Raw genomic sequence first — 27,996 nt, 5'->3', positions numbered from 1 at the left:
AAGAGCTCGCGTGTGATGTGTTTGTGTATCCTCAGTGTTTTTCTATCTTGAGTGTTTTATTGAGTGTTAACAGAGTCTTGTCTCTGTGTATTTTAGTGTTGATGATGAGATGGATGTGATGTGCTGTAAATCAGGAACTGATCAGGGCTTACAGGATGAGGAATCTACTGATCAAACCTCCACAGAGTCTCTGGATTCTGTCTGGAACGCTGGAGAACAGCAGCAGATCCTGCAGACCAAACTCAAGATGTGTTCAGTCAAACCCATCGACTGCACGAACCTCATGATGAAGATCAAAACTGAACCTACAGACATAAAAACTGAACCTACAGACATAAAAACTGAACCTACAGAAATAAAAACTGAATCTACAGAAGTAAAACCTGAACCCACGGCAGATGAATGTGAAGACAGTCATGTTGATGGTCATGCTTTTATTATTTCTTCAGGTAACTTATGTTTTCTCAATTATTGTTGTATTTTTTTATTATTTTAAACCCCCCACACAAATTGTTTATGTAGGGGAGAACCGTTAAGAGTAACGAAAGCAACAAACTCATGTTCTCAGATTCCCCTGATTACATTTGCATTCCAAGCTATGAAAGCATCTTTAGCACCCAAATCCTGACAGAGCTGACAAATATTGAGTTATTTTGTCACCGTTTTGGGCGTGTAGGTCCGGAAAGCTGTTTCGACGCGTTGTGTTTCTCATTTTCCCTGCTAAAAAAACAATAGACACCATCACAGAAATTCTATTGGTTTTATTGGGAATTGTATTGGTTCTAATGTAATATGGCCACTACAGTGTATTGGTCTTTGTTGGTCTCTAATGGTATGTATTAGTTCTAATGGAATATGGCCAATATAATATTTTCCACACATATTAGCAGCGTATTATAATTTTACACAAATTATATATTTTAAGACCAATTCAAGCATTCTTATCAAGTTATCTTATGAAACGTCAAGCTAAGGTTCGTGTTAAGCATTTCCCTTTTATAAAGATGTAGTCAAAAATTCAGTAAAAGACGAATACATTTCTTTATTTGGGTTTTATTTTATATCAATGTCACATCTGTAATGACAGGACTGACAGCAGAATCTCAATTCATTCTTCTTTGTGTACATAAAAGTAAAATGAGGATTTATTTGTTTCATATTTCTTTCAGATGTGAAGAGTGAATTATGTTTGGAAGGAGAAATAACGTCCTCGACTCTTTCCTGCATCAGCGGTGGAGAGACATTGAGCTCACAGAGACATTTAGAGAGAGAACACACAGAACAGAAAGTGCTTTTACACATCAATGAGAAACCGTATCAATGCAGTGAATGTGGAAAAACATGTAGGGATTCATTCTCTCTAACAGCACACCAAGCACTACACACTGGAGAGAAGCCCTATCAATGCTCACACTGTCATAAACCTTTCAGTCATAAATCTCAGCTGATAGTCCATGAGAGAATTCACACAGGGGAAAAACCTCATCACTGTGATGTTTGTGGGAAGAGTTTTAATCGAAATGACAGTTTAGTGTCACACCAGAGAATTCATACAGGTGAAAGACCTTACAAATGCTCTCAGTGTGAGAAGACATTTACTCATTTAACTTCCTTAAAAGTCCATGAGAGACATCACACTGGAGAGAAACCTTATGTCTGCTGTCACTGTGAAAAGCGCTTTTCACATCAAAATGCCTTTAGAGATCATCAGAGAGTTCACACTGGAGAGAAACCTTTCGTCTGCTCTCAATGTGGAAAGAGCTTCACTAATCATAGTTCTATTAAAGTTCATCAGAGAGTTCATACGGGAGAGAAACCTCATCACTGTAATGTCTGTGGGAAGAGTTTTAGACAACGGGCTACCTTTGTGAGTCACCAGAGAACTCATACAGGTGAAAAACCTTACAAATGCTCTCATTGTGAGAAGATGTTTACTCAGGCAGGTCACTTAAAAGTTCATGAGAGAGTTCACACTGGAGAGAAACCTTACGTCTGCTCTCACTGTGGAAAGAGCTTCACTAGTCATAGCTCTATTAGAGTTCATCAGAGAATTCATATGGCAGAGAAACCTCATCACTGCAATGTCTGTGGGAAGAGTTTTAGGCAACAGGCTGACTTACTAAAGCACCAGAGAACTCATACAGGAGAAAAACCTTACAAATGCTCTCAGTGCGAGAAGATGTTTGCTCATTTAACTTCCTTAAAAGTCCATGAGAGACTTCACACTGGAGAAAAACCTCATCACTGTAATATTTGCAGGAAGAGTTTTAATCAACATCACCATTTAGTGTCACACCAGAGAATTCATACAGGTGAAAACCCTTATAAATGCTCTCAATGTGAGAAGACATTTGCTCATTCAGCTTCCTTAAAAGTCCATCAGAGACTTCACACTGGAGAGAAACCTTACGTCTGCTCGATCTGTGGAGAGAGATTTGCTTCTTCTAGAAGTCTTCAGAATCATCAGAAGAAACATACTGAAGAACAAACTACACTGAAATCATCACAGTGTCGGTCTAATAATGTGCTAAAAAATTATTGATTTCTTCGAATGACTTTGACCTCTGTAATTTGTGGCACGAAAAGCAATGTTTTTACCACTCCCCTCTTTTGCTCAACAAATTAACAGGTTGACCAATGAGATCTGAGCATTCCATCACATTCCCAGAGCCACTGCTGTAAATCAAAATGTGAGATGTGGCGCTACAGCACCCAAAACTATTGACAGAGCGCGTAAAAACATTGTTAAAACAAATCAAATGAATTTCATTTATATAATGCTTTTCCAAACCAGCTGTACATGAATGATTATTATAATTATTAAAGAATTTTAAAGAGCTGCAAGGGTACAAAGAAAGCATTCAGTTGTCGCTGGGTAATCATCAATATGGCAGCATGAGGATGGGCATCACACCAAACTGGAATTAAACCTGTCTGTTTCAGATGTCCTCAGAGAGCTAAAGACTGACACCAAATGGCAGAACCCACAGAGAAAAGACACTGAATTCTGATGAAAGTCAACATCTGAAAACTTTCTCAAAGAGTTCACATCTACCTCAAAGTCAACCAACCCACTTTACAGGGACAGAAGAGTCACCTCTCCAAGATTATTGTGTTTCTCTCCTTACAATCTCTCTCTCCTCCTCACATGATGGTCTCTAGAGATGCTCAAAGCTCACTTATAGGTTACCTACTTTAATAAAAGATCTGGTAAAATCCACCACTGACATGGAAATTGGTTTAGAAACTGCAGATAAACTTCACCCAGGTCTCGCACACAAATTCCTGTATGTAAATAAAATATATCTTCCCACAGAAATCAAAGACACAGCAAAGTTAACGCCCCAAAATGTAATAATAGATAAATAAACACTGCTCGGTAAAACTATGGGTATTTAAAGGATGGTGGTAGAGCATTCTCTGAATCTATAAACAGATTTCCTGCACGATCGCTTTGTGTAGTTTTCATCACCAGACATTTTTAATCGTTTTCATTTTGTACTATTAAAGGATTTTGTATGATTAATGTAATATATATCGCTTTTACACCACATGGCTGTTATATTTTGATTGGTTGAGAAATGTTTCACAGGTGTTGAATATTTTTCTGTAAAATGAACACCTAACCTGTCAGATGTCTTAAAATAACCAACAGAGCAATGTCTGTTGTAACTGTGGTGTAAGAATAATTTAACAGCCCATCGTCAATTATTCCTTACAAATTGGATATAGAATTAATACATTGTTTAATTTCTGCTTTCGTATTTATTAACTGTTTTGTATGATTGATGAAATTTATTGCTTGCATTGGACTTTGGATTATTTTGTATTATTGGCATGTTTATCTTGCTAAATAAATCCAAACATTTGGAAAGTAGATTTGATATATCCTTTGTTACCACAAAAATCCATGATGAGGATTAAGTGGGCGTATTGTCATGCTTTTTTATTTTATTTATTTGGGGGTTAATTTACAGGATCAATCATTTGTGCATCGACTATCTTTAATTATGAGGTATGATAAACTCTTAACTAGTTGTATCAAGCAGAGTTGTGTGTGTTTGTTTAAGGGTGGATTTTGTCAAAATGGGCGGCCCAACCACAGGCGTTGGTAAAACTGCGTCAAATGTCTGTGTTTTGTCAGAAGTCATCATGTAAGTGCATATAATGTAAATTATCTTATATTAAGTTTATACAGTTAACTTTGGGACAAAGACATTTCTTCTTGATTTTCTTCTGTACACTACAGATTTAGTTAATCAAACATTTCACACACGGTTAAAGTGACATCCATAGATTTTATTAAGGCATCTTTCAGGGCATGCTAATGTTTGGGGAAATGATTCACAGGTGTTTGTGTTTAACCCATATTGTGTTTAACTACTGCAGGTATGAGAAGCTTTCAGAATGAAACTTGGATAGAAAATTACTTCTATGTCTTTTTTAAATAAATCTTGTTCAATCACAATAAACTATTGGTAGCTACATTTCCCAGCTACGTTCAATGTTATTTCTACATCACACAAAATACAACAACAGTTTATTACTGTACTAACACAGCATCAGCAAAGGTATTGCTTTAAAATAAAGCAATTTTCATGTGCATGTTCCCTATAGCCCAAAACACCTTGAACTGACATCTTAAAATATATCTGTGTCATTGTTTTGTGTTAAGATGCACACCAGTAATGTTTTTGTAAGGTGTGTTTGTAAAACTATTTAAATGCCCTAAGGCCTGGCACTGGCCAAAATAATGTGAACACTTTACTATGGGGACAAAATAATTCGGCTAACCCTGATAAACTACTTTGCAAAATAATAAATTTGCAAATGACCTCTTATTTAACTCTTTGTATTCCTTAAGCTTTGTATTGCAGTTTAAGTTGTATTCAGTAAGTACGGCATGCAAGTAAAATATATCTGTTTAAGGGATTCTGTTTATAAATATATAAGCAAATTTGTTTTGTGTCTAAAGAGCAACAGTCTTAAGTTACCATAACCAACTCATCAGTGAAAGAAAATACAAAAAATTATACAAGGTGCACCCATCTTATTTTCAAATCCCAATGTTGACATATGAGGTAAAGACTGTATTCCCTGACGCTGGATCTTTACATTTAATTAAAAATCAGAATTGTGACAGCCATTACCACACCATGAAGAAACATAAACCTTCTTGTGTAATGAATGAGAGATGAATGAAGTGTTGAGTGTCTTCTCTCTCCAGTACAGCAGGAGGCGCTCTGCAGCTCTTTAGTCCACAGATAAACTCACTAAAAAAAGATAAAAAGAGCTCGCGTGTGATATGTTTGTGTATCCTCAGTGTTTTTCTCTCTTGAGTGTAAACAGAGTCTTCTCTTTATTTTTTAGTGTTCATGATGAGAGATGAGATGTCCTGTAAATCTACTGATCAAACCTTCACAGAGTCTCTGGATTCTGTCTGGAACGCTGGAGAACAGCAGCAGATCCTGCAGACCAAACTCAAGATGTGTTCAGCCAAACCCATCGACTGCACGAACCTCACGATGAAGATTAAAACTGAACCTACAGAAGTAAAAACTGAACCTATAGAAATAAAAACTGAACCTACAGAAATAAAAACTGAACCTACAGAAATAAAAACTGAACCTACAGAAGAAGAATATGAAGACAATCAGGATGGTCATGATTTTCTTCCTTCAGGTAAGTTATGTCTCCTCATTATCAAATATTAACGGGATTAATTGTAACACAGCTCGGATGCTCCGATCCACTTTTTTGCATCCGATACCTGGGATTCAGTATCGGCCAATACTACATCACCTAAGACAGGGGTCTGTGCTGAGATGGGTACTTGTCGGAGGGCTGCAGAGCTATTTTAACTTAAAAACACAACATTTCTAGTAATGAATTTAAATTATTGAACCTTATTTAACATATAATTATACTTAAAAATATAAACAGTGCTTTTAAGTATTTTAGGCTACATTTTTGCCACCAAAAATGTGTTTCTGTTTTGATTTATTTTATTTTTAGTACAGTATTAACAGTATTAAATTGATTAGGTTCCATATCTGCAAAAACAAATATTACTGCTCTGGTGTAACTGCATAGCAACCAACAAAATGATATATTAGATATACTTCATTATACACTCATATCGAGATGAGTGAGCTGCATACTAGGGTTGGGCGATAAACCGGTATGATAGTAATTACCGGTATTGTGTCACGCCATCATATGGATTTTGCAAAACAGTTGATACCGGCGTTACATATTTATAAATTCTATTTTTGCACTTATCAGGGTTCCCGCCGGGTGTTAAAAACTAACCTTCAGAACTTTCCCACCAAACATGAGACATCCGCTTGATGTGCAGATCATGTCTATATCAGGTCGGTTGGTCCAGGCCCTTATCTGTACGTCTATACAACGTGCAGATCTGGTACAGTATCTGGACGTCTGATTATGACCCCTCTTGGACGTCAGGTAGACGTCCAAAAGGGGTTCGGGAAATCAAAACAAAAATATTTTATACAAATGTGGTCTATGAGTTCTGAGTCAAAAAACATAAACATCACGTGTATTTTTGTAGAATATTTTGTTAAGCTGTTAAAATAATGTTATCTTTATATATGAATGAGTGTTCAAAAACATAGCACTGCTCATAGATAAAGTTCCACCTTAAATGCTGTCTCTCTCTCTATGTCTCTTTCTCTCTCTCTCTCTCTCTCTCTCTCTCTCTCTCTCTCTCTCTCTCTCTCTCTCTCTCTCTCTCTCTCTCTCTCTCTCTCTCTCTCTCTCTCTCTCTCTCTCTCTCTCTCTCTCTCTCTCTCTCTCTTTCTCTCTTTATAATTAACAAAGATGTATATGCTGACGTTTTATTGATAATCTTTTGTCACCATAATGACGATCAGTGATTCCTTTAGTTGGGTAGTTTGACTCTTTGACTTTTCATAGTAGTGTTTGGTCTTTATAAGAGTGTTTGCTAAAGCATGTATGTAATTTGTTGCAAAGAAAATTTGTTATAAACAAAACTCACATGTGGATCTTACAACTTCACTGAACGTTTATCAACAGTAATTTCACATATGTACAGTCTGTAAAGTAATTTTGTAAACCATGTAGTATTGTCTCAATTTCTCAGTTGATTTGAGGTGTCACACCCAACTTATTATTTAGGTTCATACCACCACTGGGAGGTGCTCATATAAAATTAAAAGTCCAGATATTGTTCTCACGTATTCAGACATCAAGAATGACCTCATGAATCACAACAGTGGTGACACTCTCTGGACTCATGAGTTCTTATAATACGCTGGTGCAATGCATTGCAACATTTACAAAACTCACCATCGTTGTGATTCATTGGCTGATTCTTGATGTCTGCATTTGTGTCAAAAAATTCTAGACTTTACATTTTTTATTACAGCCATGAGGTTTCATTTTCCGTTACAGTAGGCAGCAGTATGCACCGAAGTATGTTTATTGCAGTTCCAAACAAAACATTGATAGAAGTTTACTTTTAAACTAAATTTATCATGTTTTATCTGTATTGTTAGTTCAGTTATGTTATACCACCACTTCTGACCATCAATGTAATTAATGGAAAGCAACAAGTATTAGTAACAAACACTTAGTGCAATAATAATGTGTTTTAAAAAACACCATCATCAAGCGCACACAATACAACATAAAAACAAAGAGTCAAACTACCCAACTAAAGGAAACACTGATCACCATGAGGGTGACAAAACATGTTCAATAAAACATCAGAATCTTGTAAATTCTCAAAAACGAGCCGTAGAAATGACAAAAAATAAAGTAAATTTGGTTTGTTTAGTGAGTATGGTCCTACTTCAAAACAATGCTTTGTTAAAACAACTTTTTGTAATGGTGATGACATTGTTTTAGAGAATGTACATGTAACAATTATCCAGCGAGAGCAAGCATGGGAGGAAGAGTGAAGTTCACGTCACTTCACTTCAATTATTAAACGAGAGCGAGAGAGAGTGAGAGTGAGAGTGAGAGAGAGAGCAAGATTGCAGACGCAGATAGTTAAGGTGGAACTGGTGTATTTGGGAATTATCTAGAAGCAATATTTTTTTACATTTATTCATATATAGGGATTATATATACACATATAATGCCTAAAATAGCTACATTTTAAATAGTTTTACTTTGCGTGGAGGTCCCCTTGACATCAATATTGGATGTTCAGAACACGTCAAAAAAAGACGTCATAAAAACTTTCATTCTGGCTCTTCATGGGACATCGAAATGACTTCTTTTTAAGACGCATTGCTCAGTGGGTAGCTATCAAAGACAAGAAATACCAATGTCCTGTGAATATACTCGTTAACATATTAAATCTAAGAAAAAGAAAACCTTTTTATACTTTATAGCTTTTGACAAAGGAATTTTCTTCTCACATACATTGAGATATTAGAATAAAAAAGAACATAACACAATAAATAATACTACAAATAACAATAACAAGCTGCGATAGCACATGCCGGCCACCAGAAGGGATCAACCCAGTTTTCCGGTTTGGTCACGTGACGTTCGACAACCATATTGTAAAGTGTTACCTTTTTTGTCTTTTATCACTAGTTTACCTTTATTCTAATAAAATATTTAAAAAAATATATTAATCTTTTGCTGCGCACTGTTGTGGAATTACAGTCAAGACCCGTTGATCAGAGATGATAAATAAAGACCAGAAGTCAGAGATGAAATTAACAAAAGAAATTTTACTGAAGTTAATTCTTTGCAGTTCACTCAGCAGAAGTCAGCCGCAACAGCCGCTCTGCTCATACATTACAATACAGAGAGATTTGCACTTTAACAGAGATAATTAACATCATGTCAAACTTCGTGAATCTGACTGGTTAAGCTATAGATAAACTTCCACACATGGACGTCCAGTTCAGAGCACATCTAGTTTGAGGAACAGTATGACAGCAAGCAGTCTGAGTTTAGGCACAAAATGACCTTTAAAGGCCACAGATCATAAGATCTTTAGTCCAACCTTCCTCAGAGCATTGCTGGTTTGGAAAGTGTAATAAAAACATTATGATAAAAAGTACTTTCTCACATACAGCACAATTATATTTAAGGACTATAACAAGAAGTAAATGTTTTAGTTATGATTTTAACACTAAGAAACAAGCTTATTTCTTAAGCATGAAGAATTTACTCAAATTACATAAATGTATGGGATGATTAATATTGATTAGTGTCTGATTAATATTCAAAATCATTTAAAAGGCTACAAGTAAAATGAGGCAGATATCAGGAATCCATTCCTTCAGTAAGTTTTCAAAATTTTATGTATTTGATGTGCAGTGACCCAACTACAGGACTGAATATAGAAGATAAAGAATCTCAATTTATCCTACTTTGTGTAAATAAAAGTGAAGTTAATTGTTTCATGTTTTTTTTTTTAGATGTGAAGAGTGAATTATGTTTGGATGGAGAAATAACGTCCTCGACTCTTTCCTGCATCACCGATGGAGAGACATTGAGCTCACAGAGACATTTAGAGAGAGAACACACAGAACATGAACATCATCTGAAGAAACACACCAATGAGAGACCGTATCAGGGCAGTGAATGTGGAAAAACCTTCAGGGATTCTGATTCATTGAAAAAACACCAGAATATTCAACGCTATAAGTGTTTACACTGTAATGACAGTTTTGGGTATAGATCTAGTCTTATAATCCATGAGAGAGTTCACACTGGAGAGAAACTTCCTCACTGCAGTGTTTCTGGGAAGAGTTTTAATCAACATCAACATTTAGTTTCACATCAGAGAACTCATACAGGTGACAAACCTTACAAATGCTCTCAGTGTGAGAAGTCGTTTGCTCAGTCAGGTTACTTAATAATCCATCAGAGAATTCACACTGGAGAGAAACCATACGCCTGCCCTCAATGTGGAAAGAGCTTCTCTGATCCATCTAATGTCCGACTTCATCAGAGAGTTCACACTGGAGAGAAACTTCATCACTGTGATGTTTGTGGGAAGAGTTTTGATAAGCGTGCCAATTTATTGACACACCAGAGAATTCATACAGGTGAAAAACCTTACAAATGCTCTCAGTGTGATAAAACATTTGCTCAGTCAGGTCAATTAAAAGCACATCAGAGAGTTCATATGGGAAAAAAACCCATATCTTACATCTGCTCGATCTGTGGAGAGAGATTTGCTCGTTCTTGGAGTCTTCAGAGTCATCAGAAGAAACATACTGAAGAACAAACTAAACTGAAATCATCATAGTTGTAACTAACTCTTAAGAAAGAGAAACTAAGGTGATTTTTCTAAGCTCCATTTTATTTAGTCTCCTTTGTTAATGTAATGAGTGCTCTTATCCCGCCCCCTAGTGGAACGTTAATTTCGCACCTAGAAAGGTGGGACCAATTAGTGAGACGCACACACGGAAAAGGAAAGAGCGCATGCTGTTTGAAAAACGCTCTGAAATTGTAAATATCGTTCTAAAAGGTTATCAAATACATGAATGGATAATTTAAGCACCTAGCTGGAACGGGAACAAGGTACTGTGTTTGATTTGTTTAATGTTTATATGTATTAATACGTGTGTTAATCTATTTGACTGTGAAGAAGTGTTTAAATGTGTTATCACTTGTGTCATGCAAAGTTTGTTAACCTAAGTTTTTAACATTGTTAATATTGACTGATGTAATTTATATCTTTTTGTAATTTGTTTGTTAATGTTGGATAATGTTTATGTTCGTAAGAGCTGATTTTATGTTATTTATCTGCCCTGTAGCTCTTACGGTGTTTCATGAAGAGAAGGTGTAACATAAGAAAGGCAGATTTGTGTTTTTAAAGGAAAGGCTAACGGCTGAACACAAAATAAAGGCTTTTTGAAACATCAGTACGCTTCACCATTGTCTGGCTGGGGTTTTGCTACAGTAAGAGCTTAACCCGCATCGATTCCGACGACCTTTGTCTACAACGTGCTACGGAGGGTCTTTACCGCGCCGGTTACCGCTTCGGTTACATCATCGTCATCGCGCCTGACCTATTTCGGACAACTGTCTCACAGATTCGGTGCAATGGTCAAGTACAGTCACATTTACGGACACTGATGCAGGACTGTGAGTATTAATCCACTATTATATAGACAATAGTACAACAATACGGCGAGCAACAGGTGAACGGCTTCTCAGACTGAACATTTAAAACTCACTGGCTTACCAACAAGAGCAACAAAATAAACTGTGATTATATTTGCACTCATGCCTCTATGCATCTATATGGACTCTTTCTAATTAAAGACATATAGATTTTTGTTGTTTGGACTTTGCATTCATATACCTAGTTAACAGTGTTTATTGAGGATTTAATATTTACATTTTCCTCACTTTGGATTTAAGAACGTTGATAACTTGTTCATTGTGATTTTTACACTGACATTTATAATTTTTCTGGGGTCTATATTTACATGCATATGTGTCAGCAACTAAAATTGATGTTTTGATATTTTATGTTTGCACATTCATATCCAGAGCTTTACCATATCTGCTAAACTGTCTTTTTCTGCCATTAGAGTTTATAAAAAATTCTTAAAAGATAATGTCAGAGTTAGGACATGAGATAGAGGTGGAGGGGCAGATGGTTGGTCATCAGCATGATGATTTACAAGATGAAACCCAAATAATGATAAACCCATCAGAGCAACCAAGTCTAAAGGAAACTAATGAAGGTAAACAACAATGTCTAACTGATCGCCAAGGCAAACTTAATAAGGAGGATAATGCTCTTGAAGGTCCAAGACGATCTGAACGCACATGCCATCCTACAGAGAAGATGCGCGCATATCGTGATGAAGAGGCCAAGAAAAAGGAGAAAAGGTTGTTTGCCATGTACGAACAGTGGAAGCTCCACACACGAAAGGCAAGAGATCAGCTAAAGACTTATATGTCAGAGAGTCAGCTCTGGCCTCTCATTGAAGACCTTAAGAAAAGTAAAGAAGATGTAATGAACATTTATTTTGAAATTCGAAATCTCACTACACCCTCCACCGACATAAGAAGAAGAGTTGATACGTGTGAATCTGTGACCACAGAAATCATCAACATTGCATACAGCAGAGCTATAGATGAGGAAAGTGGATTTAATGAGCAGCAAGAGAGACACCGCCTTCATGAACTGCTCCGCCACGACTATGCAAAGTCGGTCTATGGATCCGCAGCCTCTTTCATAAGTCATAGCCAGTCCGATCACTACTCCACTACTTCATCCATGACAGCAAAACGTGCGGAGGCAGCAGCTGAACTAGCAGAAAAGGAAGCAAATTATCAGATGCTACTGGAGGAAGAAAAGCAAAAGGAATCTATAAGAGAGTTAGAGGAACAACAACGCAAGGCTCTAGAGGTACAAAGGTGTGAGTTGGAGCGATTACAGGCAGCGAAAGAGATACGGGCCGCTCAAGCAAAATTGAAGGTTTATGAAAGGGAGTCTGAACGAAAGGATGGTTTCTATCTCAAAAAGGAAAGGAACATGGAACCAAAGAAAGTACCTGTAACTACCGCGCCCCTCTCTCCAGTTGCAACGCCCCATCATACGGACCTACCCTCTCTCACTCAGCTCCTTCAAGACAACATAGCCTTAAATAGGCTTCCTGTTCCTGAGCCATTTGTCTTCAATGGGGATCCCATACAATTTGTTGAATGGAAGGCAGCATTCACTTCACTCATAGACCAAAGGGCAATCACGCCAGCCGAAAAACTATACTACCTGAAAAAGTATGTTGGTGGCCCAGCACGGCAGGCTTTAGATGGCAACTTTTACCGAAATGACAATGAAGCATATCAAGATGCATGGGACAAATTAAACCGTCGCTTTGGCCAGCCATTTGCCATTCAGAGAGCGTTTCGAGAGAAGCTCATCAACTGGCCGAGAATACCATCAAAAGACGCTGAAGGATTGAGACGCTTCTCAGATTTTCTGAATGCTTGTAAAGACGCCATGCCACATGTGAAGGGTCTCGACATATTAAATGATTGGGAAGAAAATCGGAAGCTCGTTCACAAGTTACCGGACTGGGCAGCTTTGCGTTGGAACAGACAAGTCACGCAAAGCCTAAATGAAAATCAAGAATTTCCAAGTTTCAAAGAGTTTGCTAGATTCACGTCGGATGAAGCTGAGATTGCTTGCAATCCCATTACGTCATTTCATGCCCTTCATTCATCAGATTCTTACACTGAGAAGAGAAATCTCAGAGATGTGAAGAGAAACAAGGCTAGTGTGTTTACCACTCAAATAGTCACTGACAATGAAAAACACAAGTCGGAACAGAGGAAAGTTAAGACTTCATGCATCTTTTGTCAAGATAATAGACACCAGCTACACGCATGCTACAAGTTCACTGAAATGGTATTGGTTGAGCGACGCATCTATATAAAGGAAAAGAAACTCTGTTATGGATGCCTGAAACCCGGCCACAGCGTGAGAGACTGCCGTCATCGTCTTTTCTGTGACCACTGTAAAGGAAAGCATCCTACAGCCCTGCATGATGACAACTATAAAAGAGAAAGGACTGCATCAGAACCAGAGACAAATATAGGCGCTGCTGCAACGTCACTCAGTATAGCAGGCGTAGGCTCGTCAAACACATCTATGGTGATACCAGTTTGGGTTTCATCTAAAAATGACCCAACCACTGAGAAACTCGTGTACGCACTACTCGACACTCAAAGCGATACTACATTCATTGACCAAGAAGTGAGTGATGGTCTTAATGCTGACAAGTATCCAGTGAAATTGAAGTTGACGACTATGAGTGGCAGGGATACGGTGCTCACAAGCGAAGGAGTCTCTGGGCTTCGTGTTAGAGGATATAGTTCTGCAGTTCAAGTTGATCTTCCTGTCACCTACACAAAGGACTGCATTCCTGTCAACCGCTCTCACATTCCCACTTGTGAGACGGCTAAACAATGGAGTCATCTGACCGAAATAGCTGATGAAATACAACCACTGAAGGACTGCGTAGTAGGCCTTTTAATCGGCTACAACTGCTCAAGAGCCATGGCACCAAGACAAGTCCTTTTAGGAGGAGATGAGGAACCCTACGCTGTAAGGACTGATTTAGGATGGAGTATTGTAGGGCGCTCACTACATACCCAGGATACATCTAGCTCACACCATCTGTGTCACAGAACTACAGTCAAGGAGCTACCTCCATTAACTCCTACTGACGTCATTCGCATTCTAGAGTCTGACTTCAAAGATGGCAATGATGACAGCAAAATTGTGTCACAAGACGACATCACATTCCTCAACATACTGGATGAGGGAATAAAGAAAAATGTGTACGGGCATTATGAAATGCCTCTGCCCTTCAAAACCAGACCCAGCCTGCCTGACAACAAAGGCTCCGCTATGACACGCCTCCTTCACCTTAAAAGGAAATTGCAAAGGGATGAAAGGTATAAGGAACGTTATGTTGAGTTCATGGAGGAAATCATCGAGCAAGGAGATGCTGAGCAGGTCAATGACGGTGGGAGTGAAGGGGAGAGATGGTACATTCCCCATCATGGTGTGCATCATGCAAAAAAGCCAGATAAACTTCGTGTAGTGTTCGACTGCTCAGCCAGATACAAAGGAACAAGCTTAAATGACCACCTCCTCTCTGGACCTGACATGTTGAACAACTTAAGTGGAGTTCTCATCCGTTTCCGACAGCACCCTGTTGCGTTGATGTGCGACATTCAGAAGATGTTCCATCAGTTTCATGTGGTCGAATCTGATCGCAACTTTCTGCGCTTTCTTTGGTGGAAGCAAGGAGATTTGAACTCACAGCCCATCGAGTTTCGCATGAAAGTGCATCTGTTCGGTGCAGCCTCCTCTCCGGGATGTGCAAACTACGGGATGAAACATCTAGCTAAAGAGAATCGCGACATCTACACTCAGGGCTCAAGATTTGTGATGAGGGACTTTTATGTAGACGATGGACTCGCAAGTATCGAAACCACTGAAGATGCTATTCAGCTTGCCAGGGAAGCACGTGAACTCTGTGCCATGGGCGGTCTCCGACTACATAAGTTTGTGTCTAATGACAGAAAGGTATTAGAGAGTATACCACTCTCTGAACGAGCCAACAACGTGAAGGATATGGATCTCTCATTTGATGAATTGCCACTTGAGAGAGCTCTCGGGATTCAATGGGATGTGGAGTCTGACCGTTTCAAGCTTAACGTCAGCCTCAAAGAACAGCCTGCAACACGACGCGGCATTTTATCTACAGTGGCTTCTCTGTACGATCCTCTTGGGTTTGTGGCGCCAGTCGTCCTCAAAGCAAAGATAATTCTTCAGGAGATGTGCAGACGAGGTACTGGCTGGGACGATCTTCTCACTGATGAGCTTCGACCAAAATGGGAACAATGGAGAAGTGATCTTGCCCAATTAGATCATTTCACCATATCCCGTACCTACTCACCTGCTGGATTTGGAAGGGTCTCCAAGACAGAGCTGCATCACTTTTCTGATGCCAGCATGAAGGGTTACGGCCAGTGTTCATACCTGCGACTTCAAAATGAAGAGGGAGATATTCATTGTGCTTTAGTTGTAGGAAAATCACGTGTTTCTCCAACCAAGATCACAACCATCCCAAGACTAGAATTGACAGCAGCAGTTGTTTCCGTGAAGATAAGCAACATGCTTAAGGAGGAATTGGGATGTATTGACGCAGAGGAGTTCTTCTGGACCGACTCTAAAGTGGTCTTAGGATATATAAGAAACGAAGCACGACGATTCCACACGTTTGTGGCTAACCGGATACAGAAGATTCAGCTAAGCTCAGCCCCACAACAGTGGCGATATGTTCCAACAGATGAGAATCCTGCTGATCATGCTTCCCGGGGCTTGACTGCCAGTGAGTTTTTGTCATCTACCTGGCTCACTGGGCCTAAATTCTTATGGAACAAGGAAATAAAGGTGGCTACAGACGAAGTGCCAGAGTTAACAGTCGGAGATCCAGAGGTCAGGAGTGTTCTAGCGCTCATTACCAAAACCACAGAACACGTAAGCCTCGTTGATCGCTTGTCCAAGTTCTCATCCTGGTCGCTGGCTACACGAGCAGTTGCACGCATTCTCCGGCGCATAAGGAATAACAGATCAAACAATCTTACCACTGTAACAGAACGAGAAGAGGCAGAACATTGCTTAATCAAAATTCTGCAGAAAAATGTGTATCAAGAAGAGTTGAACCTGCTGAGCAAAGGAATCCCTCTACCACGGCACAATCCTTTACATGCTCTTGACCCTTTTCTCCACAACGATGGTGTTCTCAGGGTGGGAGGAAGGTTGTGCAACTCCTCTCTTCCCAATTTCATCAAGCACCCTGCAATCATTCCAAAAGATCATCACATCACAAGGATGATTATTGCCTATAACCATGAGAAGATGAAACATCAAGGTAAAGGTCTGACACTTAATGAAATAAGGCGCAGTGGCTACTGGATTATAGGAATTAACAGAGCTGTTGCATCCTACATTCGTCAATGTGTCACCTGTAGACGGCAACGCAGACCTATGGAGGAGCAAAAGATGGCCGATTTACCTCCTGAACGCTTGGAACCATCCCCTCCTTTCACTTTCTGTGGCATGGACTGCTTCGGGCCATTCCTTACAAAGCAAGGAAGAAAAGAGAACAAGAGGTATGGTCTTCTTTTTACTTGCCTAAGCTCCCGTGCCATTCATATTGAGATTCTTGAAGACATGACGACAGATGCTTTCATCAATGGCCTTCGTTGTTTCATCGCCATACGTGGTTCCGTTCGTCAGATCAAATCTGATCAAGGAAGCAATTTTGTGGGAGCCAAGAATGAGTTCAGAGAAGCTCTAAAGGAAGTTGATGCAGACCGTCTTGCTGTATTTCTTGCAAATAAGCAGTGCGACTTTATCATGAACGCACCCCATGCTAGCCATGCAGGAGGGGTGTGGGAAAGACATATAAGGACCGTGAGAAGCGTTCTAAGATCCACTCTTGCCCTTTCCTCTGGTAGACTAAATGATGCTTCGCTGCGAGCCTTTTTCTATGAAGCTATGGCTATAGTCAACAGTCGTCCTTTGACTGTTGACAATCTCAGTGACCCCCATAGCCTCGAACCACTCACTCCTAATCATCTTCTGACAATGAAATCGGTCCAGGCCTTACCTCCTCCTGGTGAATTCGTTAGAGAAGATATTTATGGCAAGAAAAGGTGGAGACATGTTCAATACCTTGCAGAACAGTTTTGGAGTCGATGGCGGAAGGAATATCTGGCCAACATTGCTCTTAGACAACGCTGGCATGCTCCAAGAAGGAATTTACAGGTTGGAGATATTGTAATCCTGAAAGGAGAGGATTTGCACAGGAACGAGTGGAGATTGGGTAGAGTTTCAGAAACCACTACTGACAAAGATGGACTAGTACGGAGAGTTAAACTCCAGCTTGGTGACAGTAAGCTTGGAAAGAAAGGAGAGCGTCTTCACAAGTTGTCAGAAGTTGAGCGCCCCATCCAGAAGCTTGTTCTGTTGCTGGAGTCTAACTAAATCTGCTCCTTCCCTCTATAGTGCATAATATTACATAGTTGCCGTTAAGTTTACAACTTTGGCATAAGTTGTCTTTGTTCTTATACAGGCTTTGGGAAAGCAATTTTTAGTTGAAATCATTTGTGCTTAATGTTCTCTGTGTATGTTCCATTATTCACTCATGATTGGTGGGAGTGTAACTAACTCTTAAGAAAGAGAAACTAAGGTGATTTTTCTAAGCTCCATTTTATTTAGTCTCCTTTGTTAATGTAATGAGTGCTCTTATCCCGCCCCCTAGTGGAACGTTAATTTCGCACCTAGAAAGGTGGGACCAATTAGTGAGACGCACACACGGAAAAGGAAAGAGCGCATGCTGTTTGAAAAACGCTCTGAAATTGTAAATATCGTTCTAAAAGGTTATCAAATACATGAATGGATAATTTAAGCACCTAGCTGGAACGGGAACAAGGTACTGTGTTTGATTTGTTTAATGTTTATATGTATTAATACGTGTGTTAATCTATTTGACTGTGAAGAAGTGTTTAAATGTGTTATCACTTGTGTCATGCAAAGTTTGTTAACCTAAGTTTTTAACATTGTTAATATTGACTGATGTAATTTATATCTTTTTGTAATTTGTTTGTTAATGTTGGATAATGTTTATGTTCGTAAGAGCTGATTTTATGTTATTTATCTGCCCTGTAGCTCTTACGGTGTTTCATGAAGAGAAGGTGTAACATAAGAAAGGCAGATTTGTGTTTTTAAAGGAAAGGCTAACGGCTGAACACAAAATAAAGGCTTTTTGAAACATCAGTACGCTTCACCATTGTCTGGCTGGGGTTTTGCTACAATAGTGTCTTAAATTCTTTACACACTGTTCATGTATATTCGGTGTGAATGTTTGACGTGATAACGTGCTATAACAAAAACAATTGATTTCTATAAATAACTTTACCTTGGTTATTTGCAACATGAAAAGGTAGTTTTTACCACTGTATTGAATTTTCCCTATTTCGCCCGACAAATAAACAGGTCGGCCAATGAGATCTGAACATTACGTCACATTCCCGGAGCCGCTGCTATTACTCAAAAAGAAGAGACAGTGGCTCTACAGCACACAAAACTATGGGTATTTAGAGGAAGGTGGCAGAGAATTCTGGAAATCTGGGAAACCGATTTTCCGCATGATCGCTGTGTGTAGACATTTCTTATGATTGATTAATGTGTTATATTAGTTGAATAGATTTTTTAATTCTCATGTTGCTTATCTGGCTAATAAATTATTATGCTTGGATTTATTCTGCTTTACTTTATGTTAGCCTGGCTCCGCCCTCCTACGTTCTTCCGCTTAATTTCCATTTAGCTGGTCCAATCAGCGAACAGTGGGGAGTGGCTAAGAATGCAGACGTTGAAGTCGTGCGCCAGACTGAGTGACATACGTCACGACCAAACGTTAGCGATTGGTTATGGCAGATCCTGAGTGACCCTGGACAGATCCAATAGTTTTAAACTTCAACAGAGTACCCTCCTTAACGGAAGTAACGCTTTGCAATGGAGCGTGGCCAGACTCTCTGTACAAATGAAATGTATGTACGAGAGTCTGGTTGCACCAGGCTAATTTTATGTATCCTTAAAGGGCCCATGGCATGAAGATGTTAGCATTGCCACTTTGTAGGTGTGAGCAAAAATGTGTAGTTTTGGGTGTGTGCTTTAAAATGCAAATGAGTGAATGAAGTGCAAACACTGAACACAATGATGGTGGTTTGTTGTAATTGAAACTCAATTGTGCTGTCAAGTCCTTATTTTCTCTCTCTTTCTCTCTGCACTAAATGGCAATGCTGTGGTTGGATAGTGCACATTAAGGGGGCAGTATTATTATAATAAGAGCTCCTTATGACATCATAAAGAGGGCCAAATTTCAATTACCTATTTTTGCTCACACCTACAAAGTAGCAATGCTAATCTTATATGCCATGGGCCCTTTAATAACAACTTCATGACCAGGATTAAGTATGTTTCATTTTCTTTATTTGGTCTGACGAACCACCTCATTTTAATTACAAGGTTAAGCATTTGTGCATCAACTTCCTTTAATTATGAGGTCTGATAAACTCTTAACTAGTTGTATCAAGCAAAGTGTGTGTGTGTGTGTGTGTGTGTGTGTGTGTGTGTGTGTGTGTGTGTGTGTGTGTGTGTGTGTGTGTGTGTGTGTGTGTGTGTGTGTGTGTGTGTGTGTGTGTGTGTGTGTGTGTGTGTGTGTGTGTGTGTGTGTGTGTGTTTGTTTGTTTAAAGGGGTCTTATTATGAATTGTTTTTAAGATGTAAAATAAATATTTGTATAACTTTGTATATGAACTTGGGTCTTCAATGTGAGGATGCACAAAATAAAAAAACATTCTACATTTTTACGCCGCCAAACAGGAAGTACTTCATATCTTCATATTTATTATGGCATATTTCAGGTCATCCTAATGCTTGGGGAAATTATTTACAGGTGTTTGTGTTTAACCCAGATTGTGTTTAACTATTGCAGGTACAAGAAGCGCTTGTACTGAAAAAATATTCATTAAATTTCCATTTTTTCCATTTTTTAAGGTAAGTGGTTGCAATCAATTAATTTAAGCTATTTAAACAAAAGTTTAAAAGTTTTTTGTTTAAATGTAGCTTAAATATATTGATTGCGACCACTTACCTTAAAAAAATTAGTAAATTGAATGAATCATTTTTCAGTCTAGGCTACGCTTACACATGGGCGGCTATATTTCAACCTTTATGGTTTCAAAAATAACATTGTGCACACATGTAAGTTTTCAGAACCCATGTATGTATGCCGTCAAAAGCATGCCAAACCAGGTTGCGGTGTAACGAGAAGCTCAAGCCCAAGTAAGCAACAACAGCAACAAATCACTTTCTCTTTTGAACAAGGTCGCATTTTTGACATAGATACAAGCTCTTGCGCATACTGTGACGCTGGCTGGCCCGTTTCTTTCAGTTTACATACACCAACGTGCAAACAAAGATTTTCAAAATCTCCACTCTGGACGGAGTTTTTAGAAAGAAGGATTCAGAGGCAAATTCTCTGTTTCTTGTAAACGAAGGGCGCAAACAAAGGGAAATGTCTCAGTTTTTCAAAATAACCATGTACATGTAAACTGGGCCTTAGAGTCAAAACCAGGATAGAAAATTACTTCTAAATTACGTCTTTTTTTAAAGCCATGTTCTATCAAAATAAACCATTGGTAGCTATATCACCCGCCTACATTTAATGGTATTTCTACATGACATAATTTACAACAACAGATTATTACTGTACTAACACAGCATCTGCAAAGTTACTGCTTTAAAATAAAGCAATTTTTATGTGCACGTTTCCAAGACAGTAGTCCCAAACTAGTCTCCAAGATTGTATTAGCGCAGCTTAAGTTCCTTCTTGTGAAATGAATGAGAAGTTTTAAGCATCTTCTCTCTCCAGTCCAGCAGGAGGCGCTCTGCAGCTCTTTAGTCCGCCGATAAACCCACTAAAGAAAGAAAGAAAGAAAGAGCTCGCGTGTGATGTGTTTGTGTATCCTCAGTGTTTTTCTCTCTTGAGTGTTTTATTAAACAGAGTCTTGTCTCTGTGTATTTTAGTGTTAATGATGAGAGATGTGATGTGCTGTAAATCAGGAACTGATCAGGGCTTACAGGATGAGGAATCTACTGATCAAACCTCCACAGAGTCTCTGGATTCTGTCTGGAACGCTGGAGAACAGCAGCAGATCCTGCAGACCAAACTCAAGATGTGTTCAGTCAAACTCATCGACTGCACGAACCTCACGATGAAGATCAAAACTGAACCTACAGAAATAAAAACTGAACCTACAGCAGATGAATATGAAGACAATCAGGATGGTCATGATTTTATTCCTTCAGGTAAGTTATGCCTCCTCACTATCAAATACTAACACAGTTAGGGATGCTAGTAGCATAGTAGCATACTATAAAAAGTGGATAGTAGCATCATGCTACTATCCACTTTTTATGGTATGCTATATATGGTATTAGGCTTAAAATTAAAGAGTGACTGCCACCTTAAGACTGAACTAGCACAAGTTTTACGGAGTTGCGTATAAATATGAGGTGTAAAAATCGTGCAATACATAGCCTATGCCAAATTACACATTGGCGTGCATATGATACGCCAGTCCTTCCCATTCACTTAAACGGTGCATCTTTCTTTTGTCGTTTTATTAATTGTGTTTTTAATTTGTTTGCCATTTTTTACCATTTTCGCTTGGGTTTAGGGTTAGAACAACTTTTTGTTATAAAAATGACATCCTAACCCCAACTCCAAGCGACCACCCAGCTAGCAGAAAAAAGTTCTAAGAACGTTCCCTGAAAGTTCCCAAGGTTCCCAAAAACGTTCTGCCAACGTTAAAAGTGTCTAGTTTTATTTAAGTTCTAAGAACATTTCTGGAATAGTGTAATTCTGTGATGCTTGGTACATAATGGTAAAGATCATCACCTAATTAATTTACTAATCAAAAGTTTATTTTCTGTCAATAATGTAAATGAGATCCAGCTCTTTCACAGCAGTTTGTCATCAAGAAACTTTGAAAAAAAATTTCCGCTGTGTAATTGGGACACACAAACATCAAGAATCAGAGTATGAATCTCAACCATTTTCTAAAACTCCTTAATGACAAACTGCTGTGAAAGAGCTGGATCTCATTTGCATTATTGACAGAAAATAAATTGTGTACCAACAACCACATAATTACACTATTAACTTTTCATAACAAATGTGGTGCATTAACAAAGCTAACAGAACCAGGAAAAAAACTAGCAAGCAAAAAGTCAAGCGTCAAGAGTCCTAAAACAAACACTAATCACAATAATGGTGACTATAAATGAAACAAAACATCAACATCTAAACCTAATAAGTGAATTGTGTTTTCTACAGCAATATATTTACTGAACATTCAGAAATAATGGTTTATTAAATAATGAAATGCAATGTTTCTCTATCATTAACATAACAATTAAACAAGTCAATATAATAAACAGTTGTTTTTTTAAACATTGTGTGAACATTAAAACATGACATTGTCATAACGTTTAAAAATGGTAAAATTTAATATTCCTCTAAGGTTCAGACAACACAGAAACATTCTTAGAACTTACAGTAAAGGCGGAGTGCACGATGTTTGAAAAACGCTTTGGAAAAGGAGACGGGCCGACTTCCAAAACACACTTATAGCCAATCAGCAGTAAGGAGCGTGTCTACTAACCGACATCCTTGCCAGGTTGCGTATGTGTGGGGCGGGTCTTTTAAAAGAAGGTCCAGATTCTATTGAGGTAGGGGCGTATTTGTTTAGGTGATTTCAAATATCAACATTGGCTTTCAAACATTGTGCACTCCGCCTTTAAAGAAAACTGGACACTTTTAACGTTGGCAGAATGTTTTTGGGAACCTTGGGAACTTTCAGGGAATGTTCTTAGAACTTTTTTCTGCTAGCTGGGCATGGCTTAAATATGGACAAAAACATGGAGAAACCTGTATATTAAATAACCTCATTAAGCAAATCAAAAATCTAATCCTAAACCAAGCGAAAATGGTTTAAAAAACAGTCACGCGTTTTGTAACTGCGACTTTAGCATCTCAAGGGGAAGGAATAGGATGACATTAGACAATAGAACTGTTTGTGCTCTACTCTAATGTAAAATTAACCACGCTGGCACAGACAGTGTTGGGTAAGTTACTCAAAAAAAATTAATTACTAGTTGCTAATTACATCTGCAATCATGTAATTAGATTACTTTACAAATTACTCTCTCCAAAAAGTATTTAATTACTTATTACTTTCTAAATTCTATTTAGTACATGATACAAGGATATGCTTGAAATGGCTCGAAGAAATAATATATAAAAGTACATAAATTATTCTGGTCCCACTTTAGGGTCCAATTCTCTCTATTAACTAACTACTTTTGCCTCAATTTACTCCAACTACTGCTTATTAATACTAAAAAAGTTGTTAATTTTAAGTATTTGTAGAAACTGGGAGGGTTAAGGACGTAGAATAAGGTTTTGCAGAATCAGACATTAATATGTGCTATTAAGTATTAATAAACAGCCAACATCTCATTAATATTAATGCTAATAATCAACCAGTTAAATTAAAATGCAAATGAGCTGATGAAGTGCAAACACTGATCACAATGATGGTGGTTTGATGCAATTCAAACTCAATTGTGCTGTCAATTATTTTTTCTCTCTCTCACTTTTTCTCTGCAATAAATGGCAGTGCTGTGGTTGGGTAGTGGATATTAACTCTTTCACCGCCAGCATTTTTCATGATTTTCAAAAAAGTTTAACGCCTTCCAGAAAATGCTCCTTTTTAAATATATAAACATACAATATATTTTGATAGAGATCAGATGCAGAGCGATCTTTAAAACATACACGGACATACAGCTGTTTGCCCTAGGGCAGTGGTTCTCAACAGTCCTCGGGACCCACTGCTCTGCATTTTGTGCATGTCTCCCTTATTTAACACACCTGATTCAGATCATCAGCTCGTTAGGATAGATTCCATGAACTGAACTGAATAGGTGGGTTCCATTCGACAGGGTCCCTGCGGAGTGTTCACTGCTCCCTACTCCCTGAGCACGGTATATCAGTTGAAGTGGACTTCACGGACAATAACCGCTCATTTGGAACGGCCTGCAAACGTCATCAAAGAAAGTCAACGACGGGGTCGCGCAGATTGATATAACATAAATATATATAGGACTACATTCATATTTTAATTTTTATTTACTATCACATTTCAAATATGTACACTATACAATAAAAAAACATTGAGTACTACGTAATGAAAAACGTATGTTTATTATACACTTTTATTGACTATTGCTGCTATTAGGCCTACTTGAATATTAACAGAATTGAAGCCCTGCTGTAACTGTCATGCAAATATGAAAGTAAACTTTAAACTTTGGTTAACTATGTGTATATATGTGTTTTTAAACGCTTGTCATATAATTGCATAGCGGTCTGACCGTTCCGACGGGTGATCACGTGATGCGCGCAATGACAGTTGGGTGATTATCGCTCTCCACTTCCTGTGAAGTGATTATCGATGTTCCCTGATTCCCTATGCCGTGCGCAGTGCCCTTCGAACTGAACATGTTCGCTCCCTTCGGATTGGAATCTCACTTAAGATGGCGGAATACCCTGTGAAGTCCACTTCGCAGTCCACTTACGGTCGAATGGAACGCACCTAATGTGTCAGATATGAGAGACATCCAAAATGTGCAGAGCAGTGGGTCCCGAGGACTGGAGTTGAGAACCACTGCCCTAGGGCAATACTTCCGGTTTTTATAAGTTGCAGAATGGTGGATAATAGCGGTATTGCAGATTGACGAGATAACTCGTCAATGCCGGGGAAAGAGTTAAGGGGGCGGTATTATTATAATAAGATGTCCTTATGACATCAACTTTGTGTAAATAAAAGTGAATTTAATTGTTTCATGTTTATTCAGATGTGAAGAGTGAATTATGTTTGGATGGAGAAATGACGTCCTCGACTCTTTCCTGCATCACCGGTGGGGAGACATTGAGCTCACAGAGACATTTAGAGAGAAAAAACACAGAACATGAACATCATCTGAAGAAACACGCCAGTGAGAGACCTGATCAGGGCAGTGAATGTGGAAAAACCTTTAAGGATCCAGGTTCATTGAAGAAACACCAGAATATTCACTCTGAAGAGAAACCCTATAAGTGCTCACACTGTAATGACAGTTTTGGGTATAGATCTGGTCTTATAATCCATGAGAGAGTTCACACTAGAGAGAAACCTTATCACTACAGTGTTTCTTGGAAGAGTTTTAATCAAAAAGGTGAAAACACTTTCACATGCTTTCAGTGTGGGAAGACATTTGCTTATTCAAATTGCTTAAAAATCCACGAGAGAGTTCACACTGGAGAGAAACCTTACGCCTGCTCTCAGTGTGGAAAGAGCTTCTCAGATCCATCTCGTGTCCGAATTCATGAGAGAATTCACACTGGAGAGAAACCTTATCACTGTAATGTCTGTGGGAAGAGTTTTAATCAAGGTAGCAGTTTAGTGTCACACCAGAGAACTCATACAGGTGAAAAACCTTATCACTGTGATGTCTGTGGGAAGAGTTTTAATCAAAGTGGCAGTTTAGTTTCACACCAGAGAACTCATACGGGTGAAAGACCTTACAAATGCTCTAAGTGTGAGAAGACGTTTGCTCATTCACCTTCCTTAAAACTCCATGAGAGACTTCACACTGGAGAGAAACCTCATCACTGTAATGTTTGTGGGAAGAGTTTTAATCAACTTGTCAATTTAGTTTCACATCAGAGAACTCATACAGGTGAAAAACCTTACAAATGTTCTAAGTGTGAGAAGACGTTTGCTCATTCAGCTTCTTTAAAACTCCATGAGAGAATTCACACTGGAGAGAAACCTCATCACTGTAATGTTTGTGGGAAGAGTTTTAATCCAAGTGGCAGTTTAGTGTCACACCAGAGAACTCATACAGGTGAAAAACCTTTCAAATGCTCTCAATGTGAGAAGACGTTTGCTCATTCAGCTTCTTTAAAACTCCATGAGAGAGTTCATACAGGATAGAAACCTTTCGTCTGCTCTCACTGTGGAAAGAGCGCTACTCGTAGATAGGAGTTTTCCTTAATCAAACATGTTCTGAGGGCAGAAAGAAATTCACAAAAACGACCAATCAAAATGCTCGTTACTGGTTTAAGCCCTCAGTGTAGCCTTCAAGGCATCTTCTGCAGTGAAGCATTTCGAGCTCACCGTTGGTTAGGTGAGTAGCGCATATATGGTAAGATAGGAATGAGACTGTTTTTGAATTCAGCTCGATATGTTTCGAGCATTTAAGTGACGTGTTTCGCGTTTTCATTTGTCCGTGGCACGTATTGGTTATTCAATTGTTTTTCCTATTTTCTTACCATTGTCTCTTTCTCCCAACAAATAAACTGGTCGACCAATGAGATCTGAGCATTACATCACATTCACGGAGCCGCTGCTATTACTCAAAAAGAAGAGACGTGGCCCTACAGCTGTGTTTCCCAGTCCTGGTCCTCGAAGACCCCCTCCCAGAATGTTTTAGATGTCTCCTTATTTAATAATAATAATTTATTTCTTTGATTGGGACAGTGCATGTTAATGAACAAGCATGACAATCATACATGTAAACATGCCGGATTATAGCGAAACGCTAATTTCCATCCGTAGTCCCAAGAGCGAAGATCACACTAATCTCAAAACGTTACATGATATAATTTACATCTACAATTATACATCATTTAATAATTTTAGCTAAAACCTATACAATATTCACATATGACTTAAAAACTCATACAACTTCAGAGGTTCATATACACATATACATGAAAAGAAAGACATAAGAGAAAGAAAGGGAAAAAAATGACACACCTGATTTAACATGTTAACTATTTTAAAAGGAGGCTGATAAGTTGAATCAGCTGGGAGGGAGTACTCAAGGACCAGGATTGGGAAGCATCGCACACAAATCTGTATTGACAGAGCGTGTCATCACACCATTGAAGCGAGTCAATTTGAGCGATTTGTATTGTGCTTTTCACAGTTGTTTATTGTATCAGGTAGCTGTGCATGAAATTCAAATAAATAAAACTATTAATATTATTATTATTAAAGAATTTTAAAAAGTTGCAAGTGCACAAAGAATTCAGTTGTCTCTGGGCAATCATCAATATGGCAGCATGAGGATGGGCATCATATTAAAACTGAAATTAAACCTGTCTGTCTCAGATGTCCTCAAAGAGCTAAAGACACCAAATGGCTGAACCCACAGAGAACTATTTTCTAAAAGACACTGAATTCTGATGAAAGTCAACATCTGAAAACTTTCTCAAAGAGTTCACATCTACCTTAAAGACAACCACCACACTTTACAGCGACAGAAGAGTCACCTCACCAAGATTACTCACATTTGTTTCTTTCCTCACAATCTCTGTCTCTTTCTCAATTGTGAAACCATACATATTTGGTATCGTTGTGATGGTCTCAGTGTGTCTGGTAAAAGGGTCTCCATTCCTTTAAGTTATAAATAAATAAACAAACACCATTCGGTAAAACTATGGGTATTTAGAGGAAGGTGGCGGAGAATTCTAGGAATTTGTAAACCGATTTTTTGCATGATTGCTGTGTAGACATTTCTTATGATTTATAAATGTGTTATATAAGTTTAAATGATTTCTGAATTATCACGTTGTTTACCTGGCTAATAAATTATGTTATGCTTGGATTTATTTGGCATTACTCTGAATTATTGATTACAAGTACATTTAATGTATCCTTTGTTACCACAAATCCACTATTCCAGTAGGCGTATTGTTCTGCATTTGGTGCATCAACTGGCTTTAATTATGTGGTCTGATAAACTCTTAACTAGTTG

General features: G+C 38.4%; 1 protein-coding gene and 1 pseudogene across 2 annotated transcripts; both read left to right on the top strand.

Moving 5' to 3' along the window:
• Positions 1–3: 3 nt before the first annotated feature.
• Positions 4–27,989, top strand: LOC135752338 (uncharacterized; annotated as a pseudogene).
• Positions 10,266–18,369, top strand: LOC135750623 (uncharacterized). Of its 2 annotated transcripts, none has more exons than XR_010532766.2 (2): positions 10,266–17,993; positions 18,230–18,369. XR_010532766.2 is itself a non-coding variant. In XM_065269546.2 (2 exons), the coding sequence occupies exon 2, from the start codon at positions 11,585–11,587 to the stop codon at positions 17,543–17,545; it is 5,961 nt and encodes a 1,986-aa protein (XP_065125618.1). In that variant the 5' UTR covers positions 10,266–10,539; positions 10,776–11,584; the 3' UTR covers positions 17,546–18,369. The 2 variants fall into 2 exon arrangements, 1 of the variants encoding a protein (XP_065125618.1); XM_065269546.2 differs by having other exon boundaries at positions 10,266–10,539; positions 10,776–18,369.
• Positions 27,990–27,996: the final 7 nt, after the last annotated feature.

The sequence above is a fragment of the Paramisgurnus dabryanus genome, chromosome 4 (assembly GCF_030506205.2).
Source record: "Paramisgurnus dabryanus chromosome 4, PD_genome_1.1, whole genome shotgun sequence".
Classification (NCBI taxonomy): domain Eukaryota; kingdom Metazoa; phylum Chordata; class Actinopteri; order Cypriniformes; family Cobitidae; genus Paramisgurnus; species Paramisgurnus dabryanus.
This window is presented reverse-complemented; position numbering and strand designations above follow the sequence as displayed.

Bases quoted from the DNA above. Each gene is read 5' to 3' on its own strand.
- LOC135750623 (XM_065269546.2), top strand. From the start codon at position 11,585: ATGTCAGAGTTAGGACATGAGATAGAGGTGGAGGGGCAGATGGTTGGT.